Source organism: Orbicella faveolata, unplaced genomic scaffold (assembly GCF_042242905.1).
Source record: "Orbicella faveolata isolate gen_17 unplaced genomic scaffold, um_ofav_v1 contig_14, whole genome shotgun sequence".
Lineage (NCBI taxonomy): Eukaryota > Metazoa > Cnidaria > Anthozoa > Scleractinia > Merulinidae > Orbicella > Orbicella faveolata.
The window spans coordinates 14,313,521-14,341,404 of NW_028301541.1; the positions used below are offsets into that span (position 1 = coordinate 14,313,521).

Here is a 27,884-nt window from a genome sequence, read left to right on the forward strand (position 1 = left end):
TCACTCTGGCCAACTCTCATGAGATCCAGGTACTGGAGTGCAATATTTCCTGTGTGTTGTCGAGATCATAGATAAATATACTTAGAAACACCCTTATTAATCTGTAAATTTATCCTTTGTCACCAATCTGGTTTGCTTGAGTTCCTTCAATCAACAACTGAAAACTCCAGGTTTTCATCGATGATGTTGTGAAGGTTCAATCTCCCTACTGATTCTTTCCTTGCGCTTTGGAGATACGTGTATTGCCAATGATTCATGTCAAGTTCCGCTTTTCTTGATGAAATGACCCCGTTCAAAAACACAGCCATGCCAATGTACGGAGAAACAAAATGTTTGCTTCCTTGAGTTACCATAAAATGGCTTTGAAAACCTTTACGTCTACAATTTGCATGACTCAGTAATCCTAAGAAGATTTCTTCTTTTCCCAATCAGTAATAACAAGGTGCTTAACAAACTTCCCACAATCGTCTTATGCAAGTTTATATTTATATTTACGAACTATATAATACCAATTCATATGAAATGAAATGTAAAGAAAAACAAAATCAAAATCTTTAACCGCCATGACTTCTTTGGTTGGTAACGTGAAGATCTGTAAGTACCTGCTTCGCTTTTTCTAGAAATCGATATAAAGTTGTTTTTAAACCCAAGCCATCATTGATAATGACTTAATGATTTCAGAAAATAAAAACTATTTATATTTTATTGTGCAGAAAGGACATCGGTTCTGTAATCAAGCGTATTTATAACGTATGTTGCTTTAACTTACACAATATTCAATTCTTTATTGGAGAAATTTTGCAATAAATATTGAATCGGTAGTGTTACGGTGTTTCAGCGCGCTTCATCCCAGACTTATGGTTTAATACAGGTTAGGTTTCTGTGCATTTACCGGCCTATTTTGATCGCCTGGCAAAAAGAGACTAAAATAACTTATCGACGATATCTGTCGCACACAACAGACGTACCGGCATATAGATGCATATAATCTCGAATGTATTTACCGTTCAGGGGTGGACTGGGGATCGCATTTTTTTTAACCGGATTATAATGTTCAAACTTCCCAAAACTTCTCCAGCAAACTGGTGCAGTTTGATTGTTATCTTCCTACACCTCTTCCACATTCTTCAGTGATAGAACAAACTTTAGAACTGCATCTAGTGAGTTAAAAGTCAGTTATTACCGCACACAATCCTATCACTAGATTGCAATTTGTAACCGAGAATGTGTGCCTCGCGTTTGACAAAAAAAAAGGCTGAAGTGATTACACACGTCTGGGGTTCACACCCCCAGTATATATTACAGACGTCCATTTTGTGGCCACAGTTAAGAGGACGGTGTAAAGTGCGTTTTGAATGATTTGTCATAACAGACTAAAAGTTGACAGTTTCTTGCATTGTTTAGCATTACCGCGGTTTCACTAATCGTGCCAAATTTGCCAATATTGCGATTTCTGACATTCACGTGCCTATCCATTCACGTGCGTATCTCTTCACGCGCATATGCACGTGAGGACAACAATTTCCGAACTTTCATCAAACGGTCACTCCAGGCTAGTGAGATCCAGGGATCGAGTGCAATGTTTCCTGTGTGTTGCCGAGATCATTGATAAATATTAATGACATAATCAGAAACACCGATCGGGTGGGGGGACTCCTAAATGGAATGGATGGGGATGCTCGTCGTCTCGCTTAGGGGTGTAAATTTCGGATTTTGGTCTCGCTTAGGGTCTGGGCAAAATGTCATTATTTTTAGCCGTCAAGGTCTCGTTAAGGGTTGCACGCGAAGAAATAACAAAACAGAAAGAATTTTGATTCTTTATATTTACTCAATTCATATAAACAAATTCGCCATCATTAAAAGTCACTGTACTTTTTATTTGTCTGTTTTATAAACTGGTCTCTTTTAGGGGTCTGCATAAGCTTCGGCCACGCCCAGATTGGTCTCTTTTAGGGGTTAAATTCAAAATTTCCGACGAGCATCCCCGTCCACTCCATATGAGAGTCCCCCCCCCCCCCCCCCCTCGGGACACCGATATTACTCTGTCAATTCATCCTTCGTCAACAGCTTGAAATGGCTTGCTTGAGACCCTTCAGTCCACAACTGGAAACTCCAGGTTTTCATCAGTAATGATGTGAAAGTTCAATCTCACTGCTTATCCTTGTTAACAGCAGTTTTGTTTTTCCTTGTGCCTTTGACATAACCATTCTGCCGAGTGCGGGCATTGGTATACTGCCGATGATAATCGATTCCAAGGTCTCCTAATCTCGATGAAATGATTCCTTTCAAAATAACAGCCATGGTAATTTATGGAGAGGCAAAATGCAAGTGACCTTGGCAATCAATCACCTGCTACATTACCACGTCCCTATCACGTGAATTTCTCACCCAGGGAATAATCCAGTATCGTAGCACCTAAAGTACACATTGCGTGCCCATGTTCGGCTTTTGCTTACTTGTTTTATTATTAAATAGTCCGCGGACACATCCGGATTTCCAAATCCGTCTTTATACGCATATACAAATTTCATGACTTATTCCTAAGAAGGTTCCCACTTTTCCTAATCATTTATAAATAATGTCCATTGTGTGTATCAAAACTCCTTCAAACGTCTTATGCAATATAGCACTGCGGTATTATATCTTTAATAGGGCTTTAAGTGCTCTACTTTAGAGTCAACGGACTTAATTGGTCTAAATATACCCGTGAAAGTCATGATTTATATTTACAAACTATACCAACGCATATGAAATCCAATATAAATAAAAGTTTTAAAAGCCACTGACGACTTTGCTGGAATACTTGAAAATCTACAAATAATTTTAGTTGTTAATTAAATCTGTTTTTCTACACTTCGCGAAAAATACTTTGTTACTAAGTTGTTTTTAAATCCAGGCTATCAATGATAATGGCTCAACAGTTTAAGGCAGGAACCTTTATTAATATTTTATTGCACAGAAAAGACACCGGTTCTGTGATCAAGCGGTATTTATAAGGTATATTGCCTTAACTTACACAATATTGGATTTTTAACAGGCAAAATTATGCAATAAATCCTTGTTAATCAGTGGCATTACGGTGTACCATCGCGCTACAATCCAAACTGATGGTTTTATACAGTCAGGTGACGTTTTTGGGTATTCAAGGTTTTTTTCTCTGTTCAACTGTCAAAGAGGCTTGTAGCTAGAGACAACAACAACTTATCGATGATATCACTCGCACACTGCAGACGTGTCAGTATACAGAATAATATAATCACGAATCTCTATAGCGTCCGGGGGTAGGCGGGAGGAGGGGTGTCTTCAACAAAATTGTAACGTTCTAACTTTCCAAAACCTCCCCAAGATTGATTGTTCTTATGGCGTGTGTCCAAGCGAATCTCATCTTCCTAAAATTTCTCAGCATTCTTCAGTGATGGACCAATTTCTAGAGCGCAGTTTGCAGTGATAGTGTGTAACTGAGAATGTGTGCGCTCAATTCATAACCTCGATTTCCGCAAAAAACTGTCTGAAGTGATTTCATACCTCTAGGAATGCACACCCTCCTGAAAAATTATATTGTAGACGGCCATTTTGCGTCTACAGTTAAGAGGGAGTGAAGTGTATTTTGAATGTTTTGCCACAACAGACTTAAAGTTGACAGTTGTGTATTTTGTATTGTTTTTTAATATCGCAGTTTCTACGTAATCGTGCAGAAAGGTTTGCCAATATTTCGATGTTTGATGTTTGCTGTCAGCTTCTTCTGCTTTTTTTCATTCAACAGCCCATTTTCTCGATTATTTCTTCAAAATGGCAACGTTGATGGCATATGTGTTTGTCAATAAGAATTTTTGGGTGTTTTAAAAATTGCTCGAATTGCAAGTAATGAAAAAGGAAAAGGAGATGTAGTCAAAACAAACCAAATATATTTTGACAAGTATTCCCAAATGACAGTGGAAGTGAACTATAAATATAAAGATATTCCTTTCTTAGAATTTTCAAATATTTGAAAATATATTAATTTTAATTAGTTTAGAAGGTATAAAGGGACATGGAATCTGACTTTTTTTCAGTGTTAACCTCGATCGCTTCGACCGCTGATTGAACCGTGGAATTTATCATTCGCTATAGTGATCGACGCGATCGTAGCACTCATAAAAGGCTTGTTTTATCTTCGACGATCTCTTTTTCTTTAAATTTATTTTGAAACATTTGGCTGGTTTTACACCGTCATTTTCTAACCTGAAACAAGAAGCAGGAACTTTTGGCACCCAGAAGCATTAAACTTACTTCACTTTCAAGGTAAGGTATAAATTTAGTTTCGTTTTCAATAATAGGGTATCTGATTAACTGTATAATAATGGTGTAAGCAAGTCACAGACAATAGGTGCTATCTATTATTTGTGTACTGGTTTTAAGTGATTGATTCCAAAAATATATTGAATAGTGATCGCAGGTGGAACGCATAAAAGCAATTTGTAACCAGAACTAGCCTTTTCAAGGATTAATTCGCCTTCGAAGCGCTTGCACAAAGCATAACTCGTAAGAATGATCTGCTTAGTTAAAAGTTAATAGCTTAAAGCCTTAAATCACCAAATGCTTAGGATGACGCCCACAAAATTGATGATAATAGAACAGTCTGGCTTTCGCGTTTTCTTTAAAGCTCTGACAAAACGAGGAAATAATGTATTTCCTTGTTTTGCCAGGCCCTATAGTTTGTCTCTAAAAACACAACTGAGAAACACCCGTTGCTATCGACAGGTTTTAAAAAGAGCAACGGGTCGGTATGCTAAATATATTCGTTCTAATATATAGATGCTTTGTTTCACCCGAGTCAGCACTCGATTGCGTCAATTGGACTTTGATTTCACCGGAAGAGTCCGTAAGGCTCAGAACTTATAGGAAGACCTTGCTTGAAATAAACTGAGCCTTAACGAGGTCCTACCATCAAAGGACATAAAATGAGAAGTTTTATCTGGAAAGGTCTGGCAAAACCTGGAAATATTTTTTTCCAGAAATATGTTTCCTTGTTTCTCATTATATTATCACAAAATGTATGACTCATCAAATTAAAACGGATCTGTCGTTCGTTTTCAGCTTCAAAACATTTCACGTAACTGAGCTATGTTTCTTGCTTAAGTTTTGATGAACACATTCGACAATTCCAGCGAATACCAAATATTGGCCATCGTAAGAGTGTGGCTCTTATTCTTACGTGTTGATTTCTTGCTGACAGCCTTGGTTTATTTTTAAAAGTGGATGACGACCCATGAAACCGCAACTTTTACCGAACTGAAACTAATTCCCAGAATAAAGAATACAATTTCGTTAGTTCCCTAAACTATTATTGTTCAATGAACTTGATATTCGAGTCAGTTTAGATCTCTTCTCGCCAATGAAAAGAGAACTGACGGAGAGAATAACACCAACTGAAACTTATCCAAAAAGAGAGCATTTAATAAAAGTAAAATACTTATTCCATGCCGAGTATTAAACAATCAACTCTCTCTAATTCTGAGTCGCAATCAATCGTTTAGGCTTTCTAATCAGCTAACTCCAAGAAATAGACAGCGAATTATGGTTTGCTATTAGTCGCAAGATAATACGATGTACCATGCGCATTGAGGAGTCGTTCGCAGATTAAGCACAGAGTTTCCCTTCTAATGATCTTGCAAACCGTATTAAAATAACACGAAGTGAAGTATCTCGCACAAATCAAAGCCGCATTTAATGCCGAGAAAGAAACTTGAGTGAGAAGTCAACTTCTGCTCTGAGCTCCCGGTAACGTTCTTACTACACATATTTTACAATATTATTTTGTCAACTAATGCTTTCTTACCAGACAAGGCACAATGAATTCCGTTGCAAGATAGGCTGCGTGTTAAAAACATATTATACATATTAAGTTGCGCATAAAGTTACAAAAGGTCAACATATTATGGACCTTGATTACTTTGTATCCGGCTAGAAATGAGGATCTCGCAATTAACAATAACATTATATATATTTGTTTCCTATGTGGTCTTTGGCTTCTATTAGGTAAGGCCACAAAAAAAAAAAAAAAAAAAAAAAAAAAAGCTACAAATACTCCTGACTCCTGGTCAAACAGGCGCACATGAACCCTCACGCGTGAGGATGGTCATCGAAATGTATCGCAACACAAATATCATTAATGACAACTTAGAACATACACCTTCTGCCCTCATTTTGTTTCTTCAATATTTGTCTACTAGCTTTAAATGTTTCCCTGTAGCGTTGCCTTTTGTTCATGCATTAGCTTGATTCTTTTTTGAAAGAGATCATTTGATCATATCTAGTTAATAACTGTTAATGTGCAGAATAAAACTATACCAAAAAGCTTCAACGAAACAAAACGGAGATTCAGTTAGGAAAACAAATGCCAAATTTGTGTATATTTTCATCTAACACCTGGTATGAGCAGTATGTACTCGACTTCTTAAGACTTCATTCATAATGAGAGATTATCTCCTAATATTTCTGTTTTACTACTTTTGCGTTTTTTGATTGGCTATCGATCCAACTAATGATCTAGCTATTTATCTGATATTGCTAAGAAATCGTAAAAATATAATATCTCTTAACTAGTACTTGGACAATACGTCAATGAAAATTTATTAGTTGTGTGATGTCATTAGTTTCAATAGCTGAGATTATTTACTGATTTGAAATTAAGACCTTTTGAAGAATATTCTATACTATATTCAGCTTCTAGTCAATTCTAGAAATAAGCGCTTTATAAATAAACAATGAAAAAAGCCTAAAAAAAGGAAACATAAATTTGTAATTGTGTAAGTACTCTACAAAAAATGACGCAATATTAATCATCTTTGACGTAATTTTCATGGTTTTTGTTTTCGAAAAATATTTATAAAATTTCTTTTCTTTTCTTATATTTACAGCAATAAAGTTATCATGGATCGATTTCTTTTAATCGCATTTCTTTGTGTCAACTGGTCACATCTTGCCTTCAGTCAGGGTAGGTACAATGTGATGTTAGTTACAATGTATTGGTCTTAACATCGTGTAACACGGATTAAAATAAAACCGGCTGCTTTTGCCTTTGAGAGAAAGGAAGTGATTCAGCAATTAGTGAAAAAAGTAAGCTTAAAAGTTAAAAAAAAATAATGGTTCTAAGTTTCATTAGGTAAGACGTGAGCTTTTTGCGATGCACTTACAGAATTTTCAATGAGCTAGCAGAGTTACTGAGGTGTGTTAGACCTATGATAGTCAGGATGAAGCGAGTATGAATAATAATCCTTATTATTATTATATGTTATTATCTTTTAGCATGGACCTATATTCCAAATGCCTTACTAGGTAAGATTCTAATTAATACATAGAGTTAAATATCCACATGATTTGTACATTTTTAAAGGGCATGTTTCCTTTTGGTGTATATATTTTTTATTTTATTCAAATAGTTCATATTTCATTTTATTTTAGGTCCTGCTAACTGGGCAGGTATATGCAGCACAGGAAAAAGGCAATCACCAATTGACATTAAAAGCTCCGAGACAACTCTTGACACAGGCTTAGGAGCGTTCACACTGAAAAACTACGACAGGAAACTCAACAAAACCTTTACTGGCTCAAACAATGGCTACTCCTTGGGAATGTCATTCCCTGCTGGAGTGTACAATGTTAGTGGAGGAGGTCTGAACGATGTTTACACCACTGTTCAGTTTCACTTTCACTATGGACCAAACAACACAGTGGGATCGGAGCACGTTGTGGATGGAGAACATTATGCCGCTGAGGTGAGTGCGTGAGTGAACAAAATAAGAGTGTTATTGCCACGAAAAAAATCTCCAACGAGATTGTTAATGTAAGCGGATATTCACTCAGTAGATAAGAACCAAATCCACTGGTGTTTCTAAACGTTAACGCAGTGTTTTTAGGTCTTAAATTGTGCACTTTCTTTCGCCAAGTGTTTCAGATCTCTCCAGTGCATCTTTATGCAACCTCGCCTAAATTTGCTTTTTTTTTCTGGGCTCATATTTGATGGGCTTATGAGTATCAGGGGAATAAAACTGTCTGGAGACAGAATGACGTCTATTTTGACAGCCGTTCAAGTGTGATAATGATTATGATGATGACAATGATGATCAGAGATCTTCCTTTGCAATCCTTTTTCAGAATTTTAAATTGTTTCCAAAATGGAGGCAGCTGCAAACGATTAAAGCAAAAAAATGCCTAACTTACTTTGTACCATTTAATATTCTCTCTAAACGCTTAACCTTGTTCTGTTTTTACTTCGACAGTTGCACTTTGTTAGCTACAATACTAAATATGCCGACCTTATGGACGCACTCAACCATGAAGATGGCCTCGCTGTTCTTGGTCTCTTCATACAGGTAACTGGAATTAAAAAGGTTTATTGATGCTAAGTAATTCAAAAACCCCTAAAACTAAGCACACACTTTATAGACTCCGATGACCGGCAACTGAAGGTTTTGACCGCATATGTCACGATCCTACTCGGAGAACAAAAAGCATATGGTGTACATGAAACAGCTCTCAAACTGATAACATCTTACTCACAAACATAAAGTAGAATACAAGTGAATATATGAAAGATCGTATGTTTCAACTGCGGAGAAAGATATGAAGACATGATTGATCATCGCAGTTATACAGACAACTTAAGCAGTAGTGAAATCAAAGCCAGAAAAAAAATTCATGCCTGAATGGGATTCGAACCCATGACTTCTGCAATACCGGTGCAGTGCAATGAAGTCTTTATTCTCTAATAATATACGTGAAAAAATTACTCGATTCTGATTGGCCGAGAGCAGTGCAGTTCAAGTGTAACACCAGTGCAAAAAGTGTAATACCAGTGCAAATCACACATCGTAATTCTGGATTATGACTGGCTGAAAAGCAATAGGAAATTTTCTAAGCCAATGATATCACGTAAAATGATGACAAAAATTTTGGGCGGAAACTTTGAAAAAAGTTTTGTCGAATGAGAAAAAATGGCTTCAAGGAAGATCTTCCGGGACTACCTCCACGCGAATTTTTTCATGTTTACATTATTAAAGCCCGAAGCAGCTCGTGTAATTTCACCTTTTTGAAAAACTCACCCTTGCAAATTAATTCCAAATTGAACTCGAAACCGTATCATACCTTACAAACACTTTCATTATGAACCCTAGTGTGGGAATTTAGACGAACTATTCCATTGTTTCTGACATTAAATAAATGGTCTTATCGATCCTCTCTTATCTTAGCATGCGACTTATCATCAACTACGTATACGTTTTTGTACAGTTGTCAGTGCATGCTCTGCTTACACGATTGATCAAGATTATATAAATTAAATTTTTATGTAAATTTAATTTCATTCGTGCGATCCGTCTTAGCAAAAGCTAATTAATATTTATTGTTTTTTACTCTACTTTCTTCAGGTCGGAGGCAAAAATAACACAGCATTTTCGTTTCTGGAAAGTGCCCGAAACCTTACTTCTAGCTGTAAGTCATGTTTTTTCTCTGTATTTGAAGAATTATTTTTCATAACCTTAATAGAAAGCTCTATAAGATATTATTGTTATATATTATTATAACACATCATACTTTTCAATTCATGTAGTTATATTAATAAATTGGTTATCATTTTCTACAGACACTTCTATCAGTGACGTTCCAGCTTTCAGATTTGACACAATGTTGCCTGCCAATAAGACCAAGTACTTCCGTTACAGTGGTTCACTAACCACTCCCTCGTGCAAAGAGAGTGTAACTTGGACGGTTTTTAGGGACGCTGTCAACATATCGGAGTATCAGGTACACTTCAATTCAATTGAGTTGAATTAAAATAAACTACTTTTTGGTCAGAATAGTCATTGTCTCGTCAGCAGGGTGATTTTCTCTAACGTTGAGTTTATTTTTCCCAGATGAACATTCTGCGTCAACTAAGGAAGACTTACACCACGAAAAGTGTCGGAAATTTCCGTCCCGTACAGCCACTTTACGACCGAGTCATCAGGGCTAGTTTCCAAGTTGGCGAGATGACAAACACCACTTCGACTACTGCCAGCACCAATGGGGCGGAAGCTACCACTCCCACTATAACTGACCAAAAAAGTACCTCTTCAATCCCTTCTACTGTTCTTTCTACTACAAATGCGGAGGAATCACCCCCAGCTCCAACTGTTGAATTTGACCTTGGATCATCTGCTGTTCGAATGACCGGTGGCCTGGTTCTGTCGATGTTGTTTTCTGCCCTGACAGCTTTATTTGTGCATTAACACGACGTCATGTTGACACTAATGTAGTTTCACATCTAATTGTCTTGTACCAGCGTCCACTCAGAAATGACATTCAAGACCAGCCCAACGTAAACGGGATTACCACGTCAGTAATTACTTGCAAATTGGCAGGAATCTGTAACCTGTGGTCAGGCTCGATTTTAGTTTCACCATAAACTTCACCTTGTTATTAGGTGCACTTGAGCACAGGCCTCAGTAATCCTGTTCGGAGTTTTGTCGGTATACTCTACCTGCGCTAGCGGTTATTTGGCTCTTAGGCCCACCATCATCTTTTGACAACGCGCAAACACGTAACCTTTATTTCCACTCTGCTCTCCCACACTCAAGGTCTTCCTAGTCCCCCTTTTTTGACTTAGATGGGTGGCTATGCCATCCCCCTTTCTAAACTAAACAGGAGGATTGGGTCCCCACCCTCTGACCAACCCTGCAAGATTGTAATGCCAACTGGAATGCCAACAAAAGCATTTTAGCAATCACCCACGTAAAAGAATATAAGAACGTCGCTAAAATTCGCGGAATTACAGGTTACAGGTTCTTAAGTCCAACGAATTGCAAAAACAACAACAAAAAAATGCATGTTTGGCTACTATTCGACCAATCAGAAGCAAAGTAAGATTAACAGGCTTTGGTGTATGCGTTTTACCGCGCATGATGGAGGCTGAAATTAAGGTTTATTGCGAGTTCTGGTGGCTTTTTAGTTCATTCATGCGTTTAGTGAAGGTTGAGGAAAAAAAAAGCCGCATACGACAAAAAAATGTAAAACAAAATGAAAAGAGAAACAAGAAGGCAAACATAAAACAAATGATTAGTATTTGCATAAGCATCGTAATTTTATGTATGATTGTGTTAAGGTAAAGAAATAAAGAAGCTTAAGAGATATTTTAACTCTGTCGTCCTTGATCTTAGTTATTTGTAAGTACTTGGTTGAAGTGCTTCAATTTAAATGGGGCTACGTCAATTGGACAATTCTAGCACTTAAATCACAGAATTGACTGAAATATCGAAATAACTGCTTCCAACTGTAGAAGTAAGAACCCAAGCGAAATACAAAATAGACAAAGAGGAGCACGTTTGAGCGAAATTGAAGGAGTTTAGAAAAGGATTGCATTCAAGCATCATTGGAATTCAGAGGCCCACATATTTTCAAGTTTGCCTCAACTTGTAGCATAAGGTTTGGCTTATGTTGCTCGGGGATCAAGCAACAAAGTTTTGAGATTTGATTTTATTTGTAACATGTACATGAATGAACTGTTTTTACCGTCTGTGGGGAATATATACACCTTTTGTGTATTTGGTGGGGATGAAGTGCTCCCATAGAGGTCACCCTTTACCCCATAGACTCTTATGATTCCTTAACCCGGGGAATTCGACCCCTAGAGAGGATTATAAGCAGTACACTTATAATTGTACGCAGTACACTTGCGGAAATAATAAATCTTTCTATTTCATCTGGGATGTATCCCACTAAATTAAAAATGGCAAAAATTATTCCTATTTTTAAAGCCGAAGATAATACTAATGCAAACAACTATAGGCCTATTTCTTTGCTGTCTAACTTTAATAGGATCTTCGAAAAACTGGTCTACTCCAGAATGGAATCTTTCATTGAGCAAAATGATATACTTTCGTCATCTCAATATGGCTTCCGCAAAGCGCATTCAACACAGCATGCAATTCTTGACATTGTAAGTACCATACAGGAAAATATGGACAAGCGCTTGTTCTCATGTGGTGTATTCATTGACCTGAAAAAGGCTTTTGATACAGTCGATCGTAAAATTCTTTTACACAAGTTAGATCACTATGGTTTTCGTGGTGTTATAAATAAGTGGTTCTCATCTTACTTGGATGGTCGAACTCAAACTACGCAAATTGGCTCTTATATATCTAAAAGGCAAAATACCACTTGTGGTGTACCGCAAGGCTCAGTCCTAGGCCCTTTACTTTTCCTTATTTATGTCAACGATATCCAAGAATCCTCTGACAAACTTAAATTTTTTTTATTTGCTGACGACACCAATGCCGTATATGCTGACAAAAATCTTAAGTCCCTTGAGTCGACTGTAAATCAAGAACTCTGCAAGTTGTTCGATTGGTTAACGGCTAATAAATTAACCTTAAATATTAAAAAAACAAATTTTGTTATCTTTAGACCAACTCAGAGAAAACTTACTTATCATCCCAAAATTATGATATTCGATAATGATCAACAAAAGAATGTGGCTCTAGAATGTAAAGAATTTGTGAGATATCTAGGTGTAATAATTGACAATAATCTTTCTTGGAAATATCATATTGATCATGTAGCTATTAAAATAAGCCGAACTGTAGGATTGATTTGTAAACTACGGCACTTTCTGCCAAGACAAACTCTTTTAACTATTTATAGATCCTTAGTTACTCCTTATTTAACCTATGGTTTGGTGGCCTGGGGCCAAGCATATAAATCACACCTTGAAAAGCTTCTCAAGCTCCAAAAGCGAGCTCTTCGCTTTATTTATTTTTCTGAGCGAGATCAACATACGATTCCTTTATTTATTGATGCCAGTGTTTTACCGTTAAAATTTTTGTATTATGAGCTTTTAGCTAACCTTATGTTTGAAATAAGACACAGAAATGCTCCTGGAAACATTCAAGATCTCTTTCAAGACATTTCTGATATTCATTCTTACAATACTCGATCCTCTGTCTCAAATAATTTTTACACACAAAGTTCTAGACTCTCAATTCAAGTGAATTCATTTTCTAGAATCGGAACAAAAATTTGGAATGAAATGCATATATATTTAAGAAAGCTTCCAAAAAATGTCTTTAAGAGGAAAATAAAACAAATACTTTTTGAAATTCTAGCTTCAGAAGACTGTTATATTGATCTTACAGAAATCGTTCAAAAAGTAAAGCTGAATTTATTTTCCTCCTAGTATGTATTCATTAATACTCAATAATTTCGCTTTAGTGTATCTGTAGTCTCTCGTCGTAACTGTTGTCAATTATTATTTGTAATATCGTTAGTTTATTAGTTGTCTTTAGTCATCGTTGTCAATTCTAGTCTCTTTAGTTCTCTTGTTACCTTCAGTTGTATTTAGTTGTACCTAGTTGTATATCAATAACTCCTCCAAACATGACCCGCCTAGATTAGCTCAGCTATCCGCGGGCATGTTACAATTGTAATTTTAATTTGATAACAAATAAAATGTATGTATGTATGTAACTCTCCATACCCTGGGGGATTATTACTCCCTAGAGAGGATTATCGCCTCTCTCTGACTATCCTGGGGGATTATCACCCCCTAGAGAGTTTGATCACCTCTCACTCAGTACCCTTGGGGGATTATCACCCCCTCTTGAGGATTACCACCTCGCACTGAGTACCCTGGGGGATTATCACCCCCAGGACGATCCTTACACCCCTAGGAAAAAGTGACCTAGAATTCTTCATTGGAGTGCTTCATTCCTTACCCCTTTTCCCCACACATGTTCTGGTTGTGTTGTTTGTTTATATATAATTATAGTAAGGGTTATGGTTTAGGAACATTAAAGCCAATTTATATCAAAATATAAATTATAGTTAATGTCTAACCATACACCCCAGGAGAGAGAATAAATCAGGTCACTTCTGGTCACGGATCACTTCCCACATATGAGTTACTCATGTCGGATGATCCCGCTCAGTCAATCAGTATCTACCATGCACATGAAATCTTGCACTGTATAATCGAATTTAGAATAATAGAATAATTTAGGTCTAAATTGCGGAAAACCGAAACGAAATATCATAATTTTGGGCGCATTTACCGTATTTTTAAACTGAGCGTAGGCTTCAAACTGCTTAAAATAATAGCGATTTAGACCTGTACGCTAGTTTAAAAAAGCTTAAAAATACCGTTTTAGGCCTAAGCAAAACCGGCTGCTTGCGGTTAGCTATAATCTGTTGCGCGGGTCAGCGACTATTATACTAATTTTGTAAATGTAAACAAAGTGAAATAAAATTCTAGCTTACCTGTCGCGTCTGTCCGCATTTTTTTCCTCTTGATTTCCTTCCTCAAATTCAGACCCATGCGATGAAACATACTTCGTTTGACTTCCCACCATGTATTTTCAATACGCTGGGTGTGCGAACCTGTGTCTGGGTCTACGAAGTTTAGGCTGTGGTTGACTGTGAGAAGCGATTGGGAGAAAGAAAGAAATCACCCCCACCCCGTTCCTTTTATCCACCAGAGACCCACACATGCGATGCCTGTTTTCGTGCAGCGTGCAACATGCGTTAAACACACGAATAAGTAAATTGTAATGTTAATTTTTTTGGAATGGGAACGAGTCAAGTAAAATAAAAATTACTTTTGTACGGGTAATTCTCAACTGAACCTCGTAGTGTAGTGGTGTAGAAGAGAAACTGGTAAGCGAGAGGTATGCGAAAGGTAAGTGGTTCGAGACCTGATGGGACGAGAAAAAAAGAAGAAAAAAAAATCCGTAGGAAGCCTGGGTAATATGGAGAAGAAAAAGAGAGAAGAATGGAGCTAGGGGAAGAAGAGAATCGACGAAAAGACAACGCATGATAGCGCGCCACAGCGCGCAATCAAATCCTCTTTTATTCACACAGTAAGTAGTAATTATCAATGTATATATTCAATACATTAGGGAGTTGCTATTGTCTTCAAAAACAATAGAGCGCATACATAATTAATAATTCTGCATGCATAATAAATGGGGTTATACGGAAATCTTTCCAGGTCTTTGACCTTGGGCAAGAGCCTCCTTGTATAAAACTTTGTTACTTCCCTTCCTCCTCTCCATGGACATAGTTCTGTAGGAAAAGAAAAACCCCTCATAAATTGTAAATAAAAACATTCCCTTCACTTCAGGTTCATGATTGAAACAAAACCGTCGGAAATCATTGTTATGATATTGAAGGAAATTCTTTTTTTTTCCTATAGATTTCCTGTTTACCCGCAAGCTACAATCAAATTGTTTATGTTTGACTTAGCTTAAAGTAAACAAGATTTTGCCAATATCCATGTCTCACTTAAGTGAAATTGGGCAAAATACTCTTGGCAGTCCTGGCATTCTCAAGTTGATTGTCTAAAATAAATTTCAAAATCATGTATTGTAATTTTTGCATAATAGTAATCATTGTTATACAGCTGTTTCATAATGTTAACTGAACAACGGTCGTAACCAATTTACCTTGACCCAAAATGCACTGCTGACTCATATACATTACTATATTGTCAATTTTGGACTGACTGGTAAATATGGTGAACTCTCATTTAATGATTTCATTTTGAAATAGTCTGTTGTTATTCTTTGACACTACATCATGTACAAGTTAATATGATAACAATGTTCCAATTCCAATCGAAATTAATTATTATCCATTTTAAAATTTATAAGCTGTTTGTGTAAACAAACTGTTATTTGATTTTTGTATTTCTTTTCTATTTCGAGCAGTCTGGCCTCGAACCCTGGTTGGGAACATTGTATTGTGTTCTTGAGCGAGACACTTAACTCTCACAGTGCCTCTTTCAGGTGTATAAATAAATACTGGCAAATTTGATATTGCGAGATAACCCTGCGATCGACTAGCGTCCCAGCCGGGGGGTAGTAGGAATGCTTCTAGTCGCTTCATGCTACAGAAACGGGGATAAGTGCTGATCTGATGGACCACTTGGCTCATATGCAGAGGTTATTTCCACTTCGGGGTTGCTGTTTGCCTCGTTTTTAGAGCGAATACTCGTGCAAAACATTTCAAATGAAAATGACTTGATTTTCAAGAGAATGAACGTACAGGTGACATGCATTTTCATACGAATAGTTTTGCACAAAGACTCGTTTTGCCACAGAGGCAAAAATCAACTATTCATCTATGAGCTGGCTCAGGGAGCCTTTGATTCTGTAATTAACTTCAACATATCTTAATGCGGAAAAAAATGTTCTTACCCTATATTTACTAATCGTGGTAAGTAAGAAGACCTAGATATCACCCTACCTACTTGGGTTGCCTATCAGGAACAGATTATATAACATGTCGAATTATTCTAGCATTTTGATTGGTTCTGACTTATGATCTATCGGAGGACAGACGCATAGATAACATCACGAACACCTTTTTTGTTTTTTTCGTATATGAAAACAAGTAGATTCCATGTTGCCGTGCATCTTTTCAGTCATAGATCACTTACATGTACAATGTAATAATCAAAATTTGCTTAAAGTAATTAAAGTTAAACTTCCTAAACTGTGAGAAAAAATCTGGGCAACACTTAGGACCTTTATAGTGCGAGATTATGTGTACAAAGAGTGGAGAAATACGCACGAATTCGAAGGACCTTTTAGGTGCTACATGTCTGTTTCTCCTTGGCCTTAGGTTCCTAGTCCAAATGTCCAGAGGTCCCAAATTCCATTCCCGACAGTTCCGAGAAAACCAAATCCGAGTTTATAAGTTTTGCGCGTATAGGTTCAGTGGCTGACCATATGAGAAGCGTTTTCAAGCTTATTAGCTTGATTATATGTCGTGTCTGCGTCGATTTTCATGATTTATTTAATCTATAGATTTAGCCAAGCCTAAAATCGGCGGGGTACCATAAAATACTAATCATTTAACGGACACAATAGCCTTTAAAGACTGAAATTTACCAACCAACATTTCACCAAAACAAAATTATTGAACCACAAAAGAAAACGAGTAAATCTTCATTAACACAATATGGAAATGACTGCGTGCGAGTGTCAGATTGCAAATCCTGTTTGGCAGGGGTATTTTGCAGAACACTGCAAATGCACTGTTTGCTTGGGGTTAGTTTCACTGGTGTTTTCTTCTTTTGGAGCTTTTATTTGTTGGAAAGAGCCAAGTACAATATAATGCTGCCCTTAACAAATAGAGGCCGACTGGAAGCAAACATGAATGAAACCAATTAACCGCGAGCAAACAGTGCATTCGATGTTCTGCAATCGGGGCGTTCTGCAAGATACCCCGGCCGAATCCTGTTCGCTTTAAAGCATAAAATTATCAACGAAAGATAGCCGAATGAAAAAAATGTTAAAAAACTTCGTTTAAGATTGATCATCATTTAAGATAAATCCAAGAAATGTATTTAGAAGTAGAAAAACGTCAAAAATTTCATAGACGTGCGGTTTTGCATTCTGCGCGTTATTAATTATTCACGCTAACGCGTAATTTAAATATTTTTGTCGACGGCTTTGTAGTCATTTTGTTGGCCATAGCGTCACTAGTCCTTTGAAAAAATCCAATCTAACTTCGAAGCAATACTCGACATCACCATTTGTTTTCAGAAGTCCCGGAAGCTGCATCAAATCTGCAATCTGTCTTTAATTTGCTTCCATCGAAGGAAAGAAAATTATCCACTTATTCTTCACCAGCAAGGTTTTCATGACCCTCTACCTTAAGATGGCTTACTACAGTTTTTCGGAGAATCATTAGCGTGCGTTATGATTGCCTGCCAGACGCCAGTATTAATCGCGCTTGCAAAAATGACGCAAGTTACCCTAAGAAGAAACTAAAACCACTTCAGCACATGAAAGACGTTAAATCACTTCGGTTCTTCGTAGCAATAGTTTCAAACTCCGTTCAAACATGTGTTTAAGCCAAGGGCCCAGAAATATGACAAAAAGGTCGATAAACAACCGGTAAGAGAGCTCTAATTTACTCTTTCTTGCACGTGATAAATGGCGTGTCAAAGCCAGCCTTCGATCGAGGATTGCTCGAAAAGCTACCGAACAACCCATGTACCAATTTGTGCAAGTGGTGTTTGTGCGGACGTACAGACTGATGGTTCTACCAACAGTCACGTTGTCGTTTTTAGATCGATGATTTACCGATGGGCCAATTTCAATATATGTGACCCTCCACGGGGATAAAGTGATAGCACGCTCAAAACACGCTAACACAGCACGCTTGGTGTGTCCTAAGACACGCTTTATGCGCATATTTAATTCGTGGCACAATGAAGGACACACAACGATTTGTTAACACGCTAAACCTAGCCAACTGTATGTGACCCTCCACGGGGATAAAGGTGATAGCACGCTCAAAACACGCTAACACAGCACGCTTGGTGTGTCCTAAGACACGCTTTATGCGCATATTTAATTCGTAGCACAATGAAGGACACACAACGATTTGTTAACACGCTAAACCTAGCCAACTGTAACACGCTTAGTGTGTGAGTTAGCACGCTAGAACATGCTAGAACTAAACGGTACATCGCAGAAAGTTTGCGATCTCGCTCTCTAAAATTTTACTCTAAAAGCTGCTAAATTAGCGACAATTAATAAATAGCGACAAAGAACGGGAAAAAAACTTGGTATCCGTGTTGGACAACGAACAAAAGATACTATTATTCTGAATGAAACACAAGTAGAACATTTTTAAACAAACTGATCACCTTACTTCCTTTGGAAACAAATACAGCTAGAGAAGTTGCTGTCTCTGATTCTCATCGGTGCCGAAGAACACCTTCAGCTCAAAACAATAGACCTCAGTACGAGGCTCTGGGGAATAACGGCAGAATTTGTGGGGTTTATTCCCCAAAGCCTTGTGCTGAGGTATATTGTTTTAGGCTGAGTGGTAATATATCGAAATTGGTCTATTCTCTCTGATAAGGAGATAGGAACGCCTTTACATTTTGAGGCAAAGTTGAAAACTTGCGGGCCTCTGAATTTTAAGTTTAAGTGAATGTAACTCTTTTAAATCTCTTAAATCTCTGTTTTGGATTTTCTGCATTACGTTTGTGGTTTTGAAGCAGTTATTTTGATATTTCAGTTAATTCTGTGATCATTTGGTTAGTGCTGAAATTGTTTAAATTAGCTTGACCTAAAGTAGCCCCTAGTGAAGCACTGTAACGATTGACTTACAGATAACTACGACTGAGGAAGAAAGAGTCGGTATGCCTCTTAAGCTTCTTTATTTCTTTCTTTGAAATATATATAATACATAATTAAAATGTCGGTGCTTGTGCAGATACTAATTTAAAGGTGAATTGTTTAGGTGTTATGTTTGCATTTTTTCTCATGTTGTTTTTCTTTTGCATTTTTTTTTTTTTTTTTTTTTTTTGTGTGGTATTCGGCTTTTTCTTCCACCAACTCCACTAAACGCATTAATGAACTAAAAGGCCACCAGAACTCGCAATAAAACCTTAATTGCAGCCTCCATCATGCGCGGGAAAACGCATGCACCAAAGCCTGTTAGTTTTACTTTGCTTCTGATTGGCCGAGTAGCAGCCAAACATGCGTTTTTTTGCCACTGGTTGGACGTAAGAACCTGTAACCTGTAACTCTGCGAGTTTTAGCAACGTTCTTAGAGTCTTTTACGCGGGTCCCTTGCTAAAATGTTTCGTAAGCCATTCTGGCCCGAATATTTCCGAAACTAAAACGGAAAAATCTCCGCCTAAGGATAGTCACCTTGTTGGGATGATTGAACTTTTTGGACAAATCGCGATGAAGAATGCTAGCTACGAGAACTAGGAGCCATCTAAACTGCTATTAAGGGGCAGAGTATACCGACAAAACCACTCGGACTCACTCCGAGTGGACAGCTGAGGCCTCTAATCAAATGCACCAATTAACAAAGTTAAATTAAGTTTGAGGTGAAACGAAAGTAAAGCCTGACCACAGGTTACAGATTCCTGTCAGTTCGCAAGAAGTTACCGACGCGGTAATCGCTCTTACTTTCGACTGGTCTTGGAATGTCATTTCATAAGTGACTCTGATACAAGACAATTAGATGGAAAACTACAATGGTGTCATTATGATGTCGTACTAGTTCACAAAAAGAGCAGCAAACAACATCGACAAAAACAGGCCACCGGTCATTCGAACAGCAGATGATTCAAGGTCAAATTCGACAGTTGGAGCAGGGGGTGATTCCTCTGGATTTGTAGTGGCAACAACAGTAGAGGAGATCGAAGAAGTAGCTTTTTGGTCAGTTATGGTAGCAGTGGTAGTGCCAGTCCAATTGGTACTAACTGTACTGTTGATCTCAGTCGAAGTGGAGTTTATAATCTCGGCAACTTGGAAACTAGCTCTGATGATTCGGTTGTAAAGTGGCTGGACGGGACGGAAATTCCCGACGCTTGTCGTGGTGTAAGTCTTCCTGAGTTGACGCAGAAGGTTCATCTGGGAAAAAGAAACCCAATGTTAGGGAAAAGCACCTTGATGACGAGGCAGTCACTATTCTCACCAAAAAAAATAGCTTATTGGTGTAACAAACAGGTCTGTGGCAACTGAATTCAAAACACACGGTAGTGTACCTGATACTGCGATATGTTGACCGCGTCCCTAAACACCGTCCACGTGACACTCTCTTTGCAAGAGGGAGTGGTGAGAGAACCACTGTACCGGAAGTACTTGGTCTTATTGGCAGGCAATATTCTGTCAAATCTGAAAGCTGGAATGTCACTGATAGAAGTGTCTGTAAAAAACGATAAAACCAGGCGATGTATTAAAATAACTACATGAACTAAATAGTAGATATGTAATAATAATGTGTAATGATAAAATATTAAATGGTTTTCGATCATGTTATGAAAAAACTCTTACTGATAATAGGGAGAAAACATCATGCACTTACAACTCGAAGTCAGGTTTCGAGCACTTTCCAAAAATGAAAATGCCGTGTTATTTTTTCCTCCGACCTAGAAAAGTAAAAGTAAAAAAAAGTATAAATTGAATTTTCCTGAGAAGGATCGCATGCTGAGATAAGAAAAGAAAGATAAGATGATTTATTCAATGTCAGAAACAGGCCACGCGTTAGTGTAAATTTCCTAGCAGGGGTCATGATAAAATTGCAAGTTAACTCCATTGCATTTTACTTTATCCTTTACGGTCTTTTGGGTTAGACTTTATCAGTTGGAGGGCTGGTTATTGTACGCCACATACTTTTAGTTTTGCGAGAAGTAGATCGTAACATGTGCATTCAAAAGCCTCAGCTACCGACGTCGGGGTCGATAAAGTGTTTGCTTAGTTTTAGTGGTTTTTGAATTACTCAGTATCAATGAAACTTTTAATCCGAGCTACCTGTATAAAGAGACCAAGAACAGCGAGGCCATCTTCATGGTTGAGTGCGTCCATAAGGTCGGCATATTTAGTATTGTAGCTAACAAAATGCAACTGTCAAATAAGTAAAAAACAAACAAACAATAGAACAGCAGTTAAGCGTTTGGTGAGAACATTAAATACTACTCTGTGAGTTAAGAATTTTGTTGTTCTATTTTTCTTCAGATGGTTCCGGGCTAAAGAATGAGAAGAAAGATATCTTATTCTGATCGTCATCATCATTATCATAATTGCGCTGATGACGAGATAAAAGTCATTCTGTCTGGCTACAGTTCCGTTTTGCTTGCACTCATAAACTAAAAGGAGCCAGCACTTCTTGAGATCTCTTAAGAAGGCGCAAATAGAAGAAAGGCTGCCTACAGCTGCACTGGAGAGAACTAAAATGCTTGGCGAAAGAAAGTGTAGAAATTACGATCTAAAAGCATTCCTTTAACTTAAAGCAAGACCATTGGGTTTCTATTCTATTTACTGAGCGAATATCCACTAAAATAAACAATTTCGTTGGATTTTTTTTTCATTACATCGTTCCTTTAAAGCAGAACTTCCTTGCTTTCTCACTCACTCACTCACCTCGGCGGCATAATGTTCTCCATCCACAATGTGTTCCGATCCCACCGTGTTGTTTGGTCCATAGTGAAAGTGAAACTGAACAGTGGTGTAAACATCGTTCAGACCTCCTCCACTAACATTGTACACTCCTGCAGGGAATGACATTCCCAAGGAGTGGCCATTGTTTGAGCCAGTAAAGGTTTTGTTGAGTTTCCTGTCGTAGTTTTCCAGTGTGAACACACCTAAGCCTTTGTCAAGAGTTGTCTCGGAGCTTTTAATGTCAATTGGTGATTGCCTTTTTCCTGTGCTGCATATACCTGCCCAGTTAGCAGGACCTAAAATAAAATGAAAAATGAAGTATTTGATCAAAATCAGAACAAAAGCAGCTGGAAGAAACATAATTTTTTCGACCAAACTTGAAGTTTCGAATGCTACTACTACTACTACTACTAATATTTATATACAGGATAAGCCCCGTCAGTGTAATAAACACTGGTATCAAAGGAATTTCTGTTATTTATAGAGTACATAAGTAAAAATACAAAAGTTCCAAAAGGTAAAAAGTCACTTAGAAAATTGTCACACGGCCAAAAATCTATAAAAGAAGAATGCATCTACACATATCATAAAACGTATCATCTAATTAAGGAAAAAGTCTTAAGTGTCCCTTGAGAATTCAATGAAGGATTCCTTTGATTTATTATGGGGAGGAAGACCATTAAATTCCATCGCACCAGAAATATAAAAAGATCTCTTGGCGACCTTTTTATTTTACTCGACATATATGTTCAAAAATTAATGGGCAGAATAAGAATGGAGATGGCCAATAATAGAGCAGAAACGGGGCCCTGGTAACTAATTACAAAACGTGTTGAAAGAGGAACAAGAAGATCTGTTAGATCTTATAACCGCGCTTTTAAAATTTAACTGTTTGCTTAGCACTACCGTCAGAACGCAGTGCACATTCCAAAGCAGTCATTGATGATTCTTTTCTTACTGTAGACATCACATCACTTGATCAACACAAACTGTATTATTGCACCATCAGTGGTAGCCATTGACAAATCTCCGATGACGTAATGGTCTTAATCTTTGTAGAACTTTCTTCGGGATATGTATGGCCATGAGCGATATGAATGACACGATAATAACACTATTAACAACAGCTTTCTTTCTTAAAAGTCATGATTAAATTTAATTGGTGTTTTCCACGAGTAAAGGGCTAACAAAGTAGTCACACAAGTCATATAATTTAATAATAAAACTCTATCTCGACCGATGTATCGATTTTGGTCACTCCAGTGACCACAGATTGAAAACGTGACAGAAAATTGGCGTTACTTTCGATTCTCACAAATTTGGACAGTGGGATGATCTCATCATTAGCCAATTATAGGCCATCTTTCAGCTCTTTTCGTCATATCCCCCCCTCGGGAGAATTTCGTCAAGTTAGCTAATGTAGTATGCAAGCCACCGTAATGGCGGTCACCGTCGACGAAATGTTTATTTGCTCAAAATTGGGGCAAAATCTTTCGGACATGGAAATCAGGACATTTGTAAGGATACAGAAAGTAATTTGGGGCCGGTTGCTGGCTTCTAAGGCTGAATTTATCCAGAAGTAAGCTGTATTTTCGTTTTCGTGCCGAAAGCCGTGCGATGAAATGTTATCGGCTTGTTCTGCTGTCTTGTTCTGTTTTTCTCTTGGTGTTTCTTGTAGCCCGCCGAGGCCAGTCTTTCGTCTAAATCAGTTGAAAAAAGTTCGAAAAAGATGTTCCCATTCAAGTTTAAGCTCTCAGGCGATAATTCTGGAGATTTTTGGCCGAAACGTTCGGCTTTGTTATGTTCGTGTTTTTCGGTTGCTATGGGCGACCGTGGCTTCCTTTGTTAGGTCAAGTCTGGGGAGTGAGGTCACAAAAAAAATCTAATTAATTCTGGTTTTGTTCGATTTCGCTGAAATTTTAACACGATAAAGCTGGATTGTTAACGAATAGATTTACCGCCTGCCAATGTGTGGTAGCTATTAACGCTGAAGTGTTATATCGCTTCGAAGTCAGGGTTTTGACGAGATTTTTTTGCAACGTGTGGGTTCGGCGTGATTTTGTAATCGGAGGTTTTTGTTGACCCCGAAAGAAAAAATATCCGGAATAGGTCATTTCATCGACGATTCAAAGGAATATAAATATGTATATGTTCCGAGCTAAATTTCTGCTGAAAAAATATAATTTTTGACGAGCGCTGGGTTTTTAATTTTTTCCCGCGAAAGTCAGTATCGGAGATGAGATTTATTAATGTTTCAACACCTTTTGGCGAGTAAACATCACAGGTTGCGTGACTCAAAATTTGGCCGAGTGGAAGCTTGGGTCTGGTCGCAGACAAATCTGCGAAAAAAAAAAAACCACTGGTAAACCATGAACCGCGCTCGGCCCATGGCCGCGCGGTTAATAAATCGGTCGGCTGTGAAACATTTTTACTCAACATAGCATTGTTAACGTTTAACGCAGAGCTGCATGGTTCCAGTAACGAAATTTAAGATTTTTGGAGAAGGGCCAGATAAAGAGAAAACGAAATATTACATTTGCCTGACATTTATTCATTAATTATATTAATTATTATAGCTTGATATTTTAACTTAGTTAACTACCTTCACCACGTTACATGTAATGTAATTAATCTTCTTTTCAGTCCCCAAACTATGTTTTGGGGGCTTTTTTTTGGGAAATCCCCAACGTTGAAGAGTTTCATTCAGTCCACTACTATTATTTTCAATGAGGCTTGATGAGGGAAACCTCGTTGTCGTTAATATACTGGAATCTATTTTTGTTATAGACTTAATATAAGATTGGTGGCAAAGATCCCTTTTACACTGAAGGATTAAGGAATCGGTACTGAGAAAATTCGGTAGTTTCTGGTGCGATCACCAAATGACGTAATACAAAAGGTTGAAAGAAACTTAACAATACAGACACCACTATATACCAAAGTAATTCTTACCTAGTAAGGCATTTGGAATATAGGTCCATGGTAAAGCAGCTAAAAAATAATAATACATAATTATGAGGATTATTATTCATACCTTCAGCCTTTGATACACGCCCCCCCCCCCCTTTAACTCGACTCGCACCTTACCAAGTCAAACTCAGATCTATTATTTTGTTGAAATTTTCTGCTCACTTATTTCACCTATTGCTAAATAACTTCCTTCCGACTTAAAGACCAATATATTATAAATAACATCAAATTATACCTACCCTGACTGAATGCAAGATGTGACCAGTTGACACAAAGAAATGTGATTAAAAGAAATCGATCCATAGTAACCTTTATTGCTATAAAAATAAAAAGAAAAGAGATTTAATTATTTTTTATACAAACATAAGATTTAAATTACGTCAAAGATGATTAATACTGCACCAGTTTTTGCAGAGTACTTGTACAAATATGAATATATGTTTCCATTTTTCCACGCTCTATCTTTAATTAATGGTTATTTATAAATCGTTTGTCTCTAGAACTGACCAGAAGCTGAATATAGTATAGACTATTCTTCAAAAGATCTTAATTTCGAATCGGTGGAATAATCGTACCAGCAACTGAAACGTACTGACAGCACACAAGAATATTTTCATGAACGTATTGCCCAAGTTCTATCAAGTACTAGTTTCACGATTTTAAAGTAATATTCGGTACATAGCACAATCGTTAGCTACATCTCAAGTAAACCAAAAAAGCAAAAGTAGTAAAAAGCGAGATATTAGGAGAAAAACCATTCGTTATGATTAAAAACCACAAACGGCTCATACCAGGTGCCAGGTGGAAATATACACAAATTTGGTATTCGAGCTCTAACTGTGGCTTCTTCTTCTTTTATCATTTTCGTTTTGGAAAAGTTTGAATCTCTACAGTAACAGGTAGCAACTATAGGTATGATCACTTTCTAAAAAGATCCAACCTAAAATATATAAAAAAAGCCAACACTGAAGGAAAAGATTTCAAGCTGATAAACAAATATCGTATAGTAGAAACAACATGGGTCATTAATTATATTGTCTTAAGATATAGTTCGGTGACCATCCTCGCACGTGAGGGAGCATGTGCACGTTTTTACATTAATTCATTGGAAAGAGTGAGGCAAGCAACGAAGGTAGTTTACCAACGAAAAAAATATCTGAGTTATAAAAATACGACTGTGTTCATCACAATTTAAACAAGAAACATTGCTCAGTAACAAGACGAACGAGAAAGAAGGAAATAGCTCTATTTTAACTTGAAGAGCCGTGGAGGTTGTATTAATATATATTTATATAATTATAAGATGAGAAGGATTGCTACCCGTTTCTTTTCATACGCAATGTAATATCTATCATCTAACTTAAACTGAGGAGAGTATTTTTTCAAGCAAGGTCTCCCAATAAGTTTTAAGCAGAAAATCTATTAAAGAGCCACTCTTACGGTGAGTTCAAAGTCCAAAAGACGCAATCTTGTGTTGAGTTGGGTGAAAAAGAAGCAGCTGTATAATTTATTAAAACGAATATATTTAGCATACGAGCCCATGAGGTCTTTCTAAAACCTGCCGATAGCAAATGGTGTTTTTCAGTTGAGCGTTCTGAGTTCAAACTGAAGAAAACGCGAAAGCCACTAAGGCTGTTCAATTATCAGTAATTTTGGGGCGTTATCCTAGACCTTTGGGTATTTAGAATTTTTAGCAATTTACCTTTAAGTAAGCAGATCATTCATACGAATTATGCTTTCTGCAAGAGCTTCATAGGTAGAAATTAAATCTGGAAAAGGCTAGTTTTGGTTACCAATTGCGTTTTCGCGATCCATCCTCAAATGCTTACATACTTATTGAATTTACTCTACCCGCAATCACTGAACTCCCTATATTTTTGAAACCAATCACTTCAAACCTGTACGCAAATAATAAAATACCACTTCTCGTCTGTGGCTTGCTTGCACAATCATCATACAGTTAATCAGATACCCTATTATTGAAAACGAAACTAAATTTATACTTTACCTTGAAAATGGGATAAGGTGAGTCCTTCTGAAAGGCAAATGTTCCTGCTACTTGAATCAAGTTAGGAAATGACTGTAGAAAACCAGCCAAATATTTCAAGACAAATTTTTTTAAAAAGAGATCGTAGAAGAAAAAACAAGCCTGTTATGAGTGCTGAGATCGCGTCGATCACTAGAGCGGATGATAAATTCCACGGCTTATTCAGCGGTCGAAGCGATCGAGATTAACACTGAAAAAAAATCAGATTTCATGTCCCTTTATACCTTCTAAAAGAGCTAATTGACATTAAAATATTTAAATATATTCCAATATTCTAGGAAAGAAATATCTTAATATTTATAGTTCACATCGAATGTCATTTGGGAATATTTGTCAAATATTCTTGGTTTGTTTTGACAACATCTCTTTTTTATTTTCCATTACTTGCAATTCGAGGAATTAGTTTAATATACCCAAAGATTCTTTATATTGACAAACACATATGCCACCATTGCAATTTTGAAGGAATAATCCACAAAAAGGGTGACTTGTTGAATGAAAAAAAAGTAATAGAAGCCGAAAGCAAATATCAGAAATCAAAATATTAGGAAACCTTGCGATATTGCAAAAACAGTGCGAAATACACATCTGTCAACTGCTGTGACAAATCATTCAAAATACACTTTACTCCCTCTTAACTGTAGACGCAAAATGGCCGTCTGTAATATACTTTTTCAGGAGGGGTTGATTCGAGGTAATAAGGTCGTAAATCGAACTAATCCACACTCAGTAACACAAAAATAATCTTAAATTTGGTCTATTTAGATTGAAAGAAGGTTTAGGAAAATGAGATTTACATAGACAAAGATTATAGGAACAGTCAAGCTTGGCGAGGCTTTAGGAGTTGGAACGTTACAATTCGGTTGAAGACAGGTCTCTCTCTCCCCCCCCCCCCTCCCCCACCCGCCTCCATACGCCATATACATTCGTAATTAGATAAA

At 37.2% G+C, this 27,884-nt stretch overlaps 2 protein-coding genes across 2 annotated transcripts; one reads left to right on the plus strand and one right to left on the minus strand.

Moving 5' to 3' along the window:
- Positions 1 to 4,041: 4,041 nt before the first annotated feature.
- On the plus strand, positions 4,042 to 11,153 carry LOC110047360 (carbonic anhydrase 1-like). Its single transcript, XM_089286729.1, has 8 exons — positions 4,042 to 4,281; positions 6,900 to 6,976; positions 7,288 to 7,317; positions 7,444 to 7,757; positions 8,262 to 8,354; positions 9,408 to 9,471; positions 9,623 to 9,783; positions 9,894 to 11,153. The coding sequence occupies exons 2-8, from the start codon at positions 6,913 to 6,915 to the stop codon at positions 10,245 to 10,247; spliced, it is 1,080 nt and encodes a 359-aa protein (XP_089142855.1). The 5' UTR covers positions 4,042 to 4,281; positions 6,900 to 6,912; the 3' UTR covers positions 10,248 to 11,153.
- An 8,017-nt stretch (positions 11,154 to 19,170) lies between these two features.
- LOC110047363 (carbonic anhydrase 2-like) lies at positions 19,171 to 27,144 on the minus strand. The gene is made up of 8 exons (XM_089287603.1): positions 26,905 to 27,144; positions 25,136 to 25,213; positions 24,879 to 24,917; positions 21,909 to 22,222; positions 21,300 to 21,392; positions 20,854 to 20,917; positions 20,534 to 20,694; positions 19,171 to 20,399 (listed from the first exon to the last, which is right to left on the minus strand). Exons 2-8 carry the CDS (start codon positions 25,197 to 25,199, stop codon positions 20,043 to 20,045), a joined length of 1,092 nt encoding a protein of 363 aa, XP_089143729.1. The 5' UTR covers positions 25,200 to 25,213; positions 26,905 to 27,144; the 3' UTR covers positions 19,171 to 20,042.
- Positions 27,145 to 27,884: the final 740 nt, after the last annotated feature.